The 6,715-nt window shown below is 31.7% G+C and overlaps 1 protein-coding gene across 1 annotated transcript; it reads left to right on the forward strand.

The window, feature by feature from the left end:
* Window positions 1-240: 240 nt before the first annotated feature.
* LOC139882981 (peroxisomal membrane protein 13) lies at window positions 241-3,049 on the forward strand. The gene is made up of 5 exons (XM_071867224.1): window positions 241-396; window positions 1,313-1,552; window positions 1,793-2,139; window positions 2,228-2,320; window positions 2,514-3,049. Exons 1-5 carry the CDS (start codon window positions 369-371, stop codon window positions 2,700-2,702), a joined length of 897 nt encoding a protein of 298 aa, XP_071723325.1. The 5' UTR covers window positions 241-368; the 3' UTR covers window positions 2,703-3,049.
* Window positions 3,050-6,715: the final 3,666 nt, after the last annotated feature.

Genomic DNA, 6,715 nt, shown 5'->3' on the forward strand with positions numbered 1-6,715 from the left:
TAAATAATAAATAAATATAGAAATAGAAATGTGTAAGATAAAATAGGAATAGGCGCGTTTCACAAGGAAGGGAAAGCCTAAATTGACCAACACGACCCCACACGGCCATCGCCATTATAGCTACCGAAGGGCAAAAGAGTAAATTCAAAAATTGAAAACATTGAAAAAAACTGAAAATCACATTTTTATTTTATCAAAGAATCATCAACAAAAATAAGTAAAAAAAATAAAAAGGGATAAAAATAAAACCCATCGAATATACAAATTTGGCACAAGAATTTGGACCTTTATTTTACTAACCACCCTTTATCTCTATACTTTGTTCTTTTGGTGGTGTTGGGTTTCCTCAAATCATTTCTCTCGCTGCCATGGCAACCAATAATTCTCAACAATCAGGTTTTTATCTTTATCCCTCGATCTTGACATGATCTGTTATTCTCTAATTATAATTAATTTTTGTTTAATTGATTAAAAAGCTGTTAAGTTTTCTAGCGCTTCGTTCGATTCAACTGTATCGATTTGGGATGTGAACGAAGCTTTTAATTTTGATTTTATTTATTTTTTCTGCTCAACTGTTGAGAAATTTTAATCTAGGAGGTGTAGATCAATTGATATTTAAAATTTGGGGGGTTTTTTTTTTAACTAGGGTTTGATCTTTGAGGCTAATTAATTTGTGTGGATTGGGATATGGGAATTAGGGTAAAGCTATAACTTTGATTGAATTTATGTGGAAATTGAATGGTTTCTGAATAATTTACTTGTTTTTGTTATTGATTAGTTGTTATGGCTGTTGAATTATTGAATGAACACATGTTATTGAGTTCTCGGTTTGTTAGATTTTGATGATGAATCTTATAATGAAAAAACTGATTTTGGTTTAAGATGTGTTAATTAGTGTTGTATAAAACAAACGAAAGGTGTGTTACTAACTCTTGATAATGTGGTCATGAGAGATTTTGAGATTGTAATAGTAGTCCAACACGAAAAGCGTATACTTAGGCGAAAAAAGTTCAGATCTTTATCTGGTCCATTGTACATGAATCTAATCCTATTTCTCAGTGCATATACTAGTCCATTGTACAATGTACACATGTTTATTATTATCACTCGATATATAGAATTGTAGCTTCTATAACATATATCTTGTTACGTGCTGTACGATACGTTATTTGAGTGATTTTGTGTAGTTTAAGTTCTAGTTTCATGTGTTGTGGTTGTCCGTTGTAGTTTAGTTTATCATATCATATCATATCAAATTAAATGGTAAAATAAATGTAATATTTGTATTATTTATTGTTCTTTTACAACACAGGAGGTGGAGCACCTCCCAAGCCATGGGAACGAGCCGGGACTGCATCGGGTCCCACTCCTTTCAAACCGGCATCTTCTGGTAGCACAAGTGACGTAGTTGAGTCTTCTGGAACAGCAAGACCTGGTGAAATCGTAGCCCCAAACGATACAACTTCAACAGTTAACAGGAATAATCTCGGTAGACCTGTACCCTCTAGACCATGGGAGCAACAACAACCGACTTATGGGACCACTTTAGGAGGTAACTACTGTTTGAATTTCTGATTTTTTGTTATCCAATTTTTCTTAAACTGTAAAAAACCATAGAAGTTCAAAAAATCTTGATTCAATCTGACCTGGTTACCCAGTCAAAGTTGGTTACTTTTTGCAAATTTTTCAATGGATACTCGTTAAAACTTTGTTAGTAGCCATGAGAACACTTGTAGCCGGCTTTAATCTCTGCTTTGATGTTAAACTGAATTATATATTTGTTTTGTTTTAGGTGCGGGTTATGGGTCCACTTTGGGTTACAATTCTGGATATGGGGCCGGAGGTTATGGTTCTTATGGTGGAATGGGGTCGACTTATGGTAGTGGTGGTCTATATGGAAATAGCATGTATAGAGGAGGTGGTTATGGTGGTCTTTACGGAGGGGGTAGCAGCATGTATGGCGGAGGTATGTATGGTGGTGGTTATGGAAGCTCAATGGGTGGTATGGGAATGGGAATGGGTATGGGTATGGGCATGGGTATGGGCGGTCCGGGTGGTCCGTATGGTGACGATGATCCAAACAATCCATTTGGTCCTCCTACACAGCCTCCAGGATTTTGGATTTCTTTGATGCGTGTGGTAAGTTGAATGACACTATATGGAGATAAGCTCTCTTTATAATATGTTTTTTTTAAACAGTCGATAAATGTTTTACACTTGTCTTTAGATGTCGGGATTTGTAACTTTTTTTGGCCGAGTAGCTATGCTTATAGACCAAAATGCTCAAGCCTTTCACATGTTCATGTCAGCACTTCTTCAGGTATTTTCAAATGTTGTATTTTTTAATCTTTTTTATTTGTCCATGATCATGATTATTATTATTTAATACTAGAGGTGGAAATTTTGTTACTTCATGAACCAGTTAATTTGGGTTATTTTTATTCCTTGTATTTGTACAATGAAATTGGCAAAAAGAGAGTAGGCCAAATAATTTGGGTTATTTTTGTTTGCAGTTATTTGACCGGTCAGGAATGTTATATGGAGAGTTAGCTAGATTTGTATTGCGAATCTTGGGTGTTAAAACGAAGCCAAACAAGCTTCAACCCCCTGGACCAAACGGACCCCACGGTCCTCATAATCAAATCGAGGGACCAAAAGGTGCACCCGCTGGTGCATGGGATGGTGTATGGGGAAACAATTGATCTTTTTAATCACCATGAACAAACAAACATACAAACAAACCGAAGAATTAAATCGATGTGCCAATGAAACAACTGAGAAGTAAGTCGTCTGTATGAAGTCAAAGGAGTACAGATGAAAGGCGTGCTGATTAGCACTGTATAGACTAGGTATTCTCTGTATTTAGAGATGCTCTTTGCGTTGTGTTATCTTTTTTTTTTTTTTTTCCCTCTTGATGTAGTAGTATTGTGCTGTATTGTAAGATGTTGCCCATAATGGAGAATAATAAATCTATATTTCTATTATCTATCTGTACATTGTATAAAACTAGTTGTGGAGCCCTCGCTTCGCGCTGGGGGCTCCGTTTTGAGTGCGAGTTTAAAAAAAAAGTACTTTTTTTCATCTAACATTGAAGGGTTGTTCCTTTTGTGAAAGTTGCTTCTTTTAGCGTTCGTTTTTTTTTTTAAAGTTAGGTGATCTATTTTGTAAAAAAGAATGTTTTTCGATATCTTTTGGTAGCATTGAAGGGTTGTTCCTTTTATGAAAGTTGCCTCTTTTATCGTTAAGGAAGTAAAGAAGGAAAAAAAATGTTGATTTTTTTGTAAAAAAGAATTTTTTTCGACATCTTTTGGTAACATTGAAGGGTTGGTTCTTTTACGAAAGTTGCATCTTTTATCGTTGAAAAAAAATAGATGAAATGACGAAAATACCTCTGGTTACTATTGGTGAATAGTGCTACAGTGTTTTATCTATTAGATATATAGATAACTAGATTTATGAGCCCGTCCGTTGGATTGGTACTCATCCGAAAACATTATCTAATATATTGTAAATGTATATGAAATAATGATTATATTTGGTCATTATCCTAAATAATGTTGTGCGTAAAATTTTTAAAGTACAAAAAATAGAGAGAACCTAAATGTTTAAAATATATATTTCATTCAGTTCTTCATAACACAAGTTCTTGTTATTGATTCCTGTAGACATTTAATAGATAAAAAGCACGTTCTTTGTATAGGTATTGGAATAAACATTTGGTGCCCGGCTTTAGTCAATTTTGTTTTCGGGACTCTTAATCATGAAAATACTTGAACTGTGAAATGCTATATCAATTAACTGTATGATAAAGACAATATCACATAAATTGTTGTGAATGAAATTAACATAATCTGCTTAAGTATTTTTTTTTTTTTTTTTTTTTTACAAAAACACATACATGAAGTATACTAAATCCGACAGTAGCAAAACATAAAACACATGATCAACAGTAGCAAATTTATAAGTAACAAAATCACCAAAAGTTGGATAACTCAAACTTTGTTTTACACAAAACACATAGATTAACGCTACAAAATCTGACATGCTAATTGTTTATTCTGCATATATATGAAAAATTGAAGAATAAGAACATGGAAATACTGTAAGCACCTAAACAATAAACTTGTGACTTCCATCTTGTAACATAACAAACAAAAGTTTGATGCGTCGGAATATAATGAGACATATTTCACCAGCACTGTATCCATTCGTTTTGACATATACCTTGGGCAATTTTCGACCCATTTGACATGTTCAACCTATAGTTAAAGTTTAAAATTAAAGTAGGAGTTCGAACTAAAAGTTTAAACTTAAATTAAAAAGTTTAAAGTGGATAGGTTCGATTTTAATTGGGCGGTTTTTTGTTTTGTTTGTGTTAACCTGGTATAATATACATTTGCATCTTTACCAACAATGATTGCATATATTACATAAAAGCCCGTGCGTTGCACGATAGCTCTATAAAATAGTAATAAAACATGTTTGTATTAGTACTGATTAGTTGTATGATACAATTACGATGAGGAAATGCTTCACCATTGATGATATTTTTTTAATTGATATGCATGTACCTTTGTAGAACCTAATATTTTAAATGGTCCACATTATTGAAAAACTTCAAATTATTGTTTGTTGACTCATTCTGAGAAGTACATGTCATGCATTGAATATTTAAAAGTAAAATTACTAATGCTAACGTTTGCCAATTGTGAATGTAACTCAACCCCAATAGAAAAGTCAAATTACTAAGAGCTTGTTCCATTCAACCCTAATCAAAAAGTCAAATCACTAAGAGCCCGTGCATTGTACAAACGTTTAAAAGAATCATATATGTAAAGTGTTAATACATCTATTTGTTTTACAAATTGCTAATATAATGTAAAATTTTAAAAGGATTATGACTAAATGTGTAATCCATATACATCAGTTAAACATTCTACACAACTTTCAACTATCATAAAATATTATTAGTTGTCCAAACACTTCAAATCCTAAAATTACAACTTAAAGCCAAAAATCATCAATATATGCATATTTAAAAGAAAGATTATAAAAGAGTTGGATTGTCACTACTCAATATAAGAAAGTGGAAATAGCAAAACCAGAAAAACTTATAATAACCACTAAAGGGTATGATAGACATTTTAGCCAAACAAATAAGGATATACCAATATTGTGATTTACTACTGTATATAGTAAAAAAAAATTAAATGCTAGTTATAAAGCAAATAGGAGTACACATACCTTGATCCACCATTAGCTCCGACGTACAACGTCAACTGAGTCACAAGCTTGTCCAATTTCGGCTCATAGCTCTCACTAGTTGCGTAGATTGAACTCAAGCCATTGACAGAGGGCACGGAGAATACAACGTTTACCATTACATCAAAAAGTAAAAATAGTCAAAAAAGCTCAAAAATCAGTTTCAACCACTTCTATTGTGATTTTCTAGTGATAATGTTAATGGTAATGCAGTTAAAAACAGTCAATTATCAAGTTCAAAATTAGTCAAAAAGGTATAAAAAAATAGTCAAAAAACAGTTTCAACCTCTTTTATGTTGTGATATGCTATTGCTAATGCAGTCAATAACAATCAATTATCAAATTCAAAATTAGTGGGGGAAAAAAATCAAAAAAAGTTTCAACCTCTTTTATATTGTGATATGCTAATCCTAATAATGCTAATGCTAATGCTGTCAATTATCATGTTCAAAATTAGTCAAAAAGTCAAAAAAGTCAAATTAGAAAAAGAAAAAAAAATACTTTGAACCTCTTTTATGTTGTGATATGCTAATACTCATGGTCCAACTGTATGACTGCATAGTGTGTTGAAAAACAACATAAATAGTTCAACTATGCTGAGTGCATGTAGTGACCCGAACTTTTCCATGTTTATATATATTAATTGAGATTGATATTTACATGACTAAATGTTTCCAACGTGTTAAGCAATCAAACTTGTTAAGACTTGATTAAATGAAATAAGTTTCATATAGACAATTGATCACCCAAGTTGACCGGCGATTCACGAACGTTACAAATTTGTAAAAAATACATGTTGTGGTATATATAGACATATATATATATATATATATATATATATATATATATATATATATATATATATATATATATATAGTTGACATGAGATTATGATGAGTAAGTATCTCACTAAGTATATTAACAATGTGTGATATACATAAGAAATGAGATTACTAAGTTAAGAAACTCGAAATGATATATATAACGATTATCGTTATGATAACGTTTACTAAATACATATGTATCATATTAAGATATTGATACACTATATTTAACATGATAAAATGATATTTAAATATATCATTAAGTGTGTTAACAATGAACTACATATGTTTAACGACCCGTCATAGTACACTTGACGACCATCGTTATCTTGGTCCCACAGCTTGATCATAACTCTATATGAATTTAATAAATAACCTTGCATTCTTTGTTTAAAAATGATTTCCTATAAAGGAAATCTACCAAAATATGTAAGTTTAGAAAAACCATACATTATTACTTAACCAAAAGTTGACCAAAACAAAGTCATCAACATCCACTATTAAATGTATCAAAATAGAATGCAAGTTATTGTTTAACAAAAGCTGCCATCATAAATATGCAGACTCTCTAAGCACAGCGGAAGCAATCAATCATGAACCTGAGAATAAAACATGCGAGTAACTGTCAA

Source organism: Rutidosis leptorrhynchoides, chromosome 1 (genome assembly GCF_046630445.1).
Source record: "Rutidosis leptorrhynchoides isolate AG116_Rl617_1_P2 chromosome 1, CSIRO_AGI_Rlap_v1, whole genome shotgun sequence".
Lineage (NCBI taxonomy): Eukaryota > Viridiplantae > Streptophyta > Magnoliopsida > Asterales > Asteraceae > Rutidosis > Rutidosis leptorrhynchoides.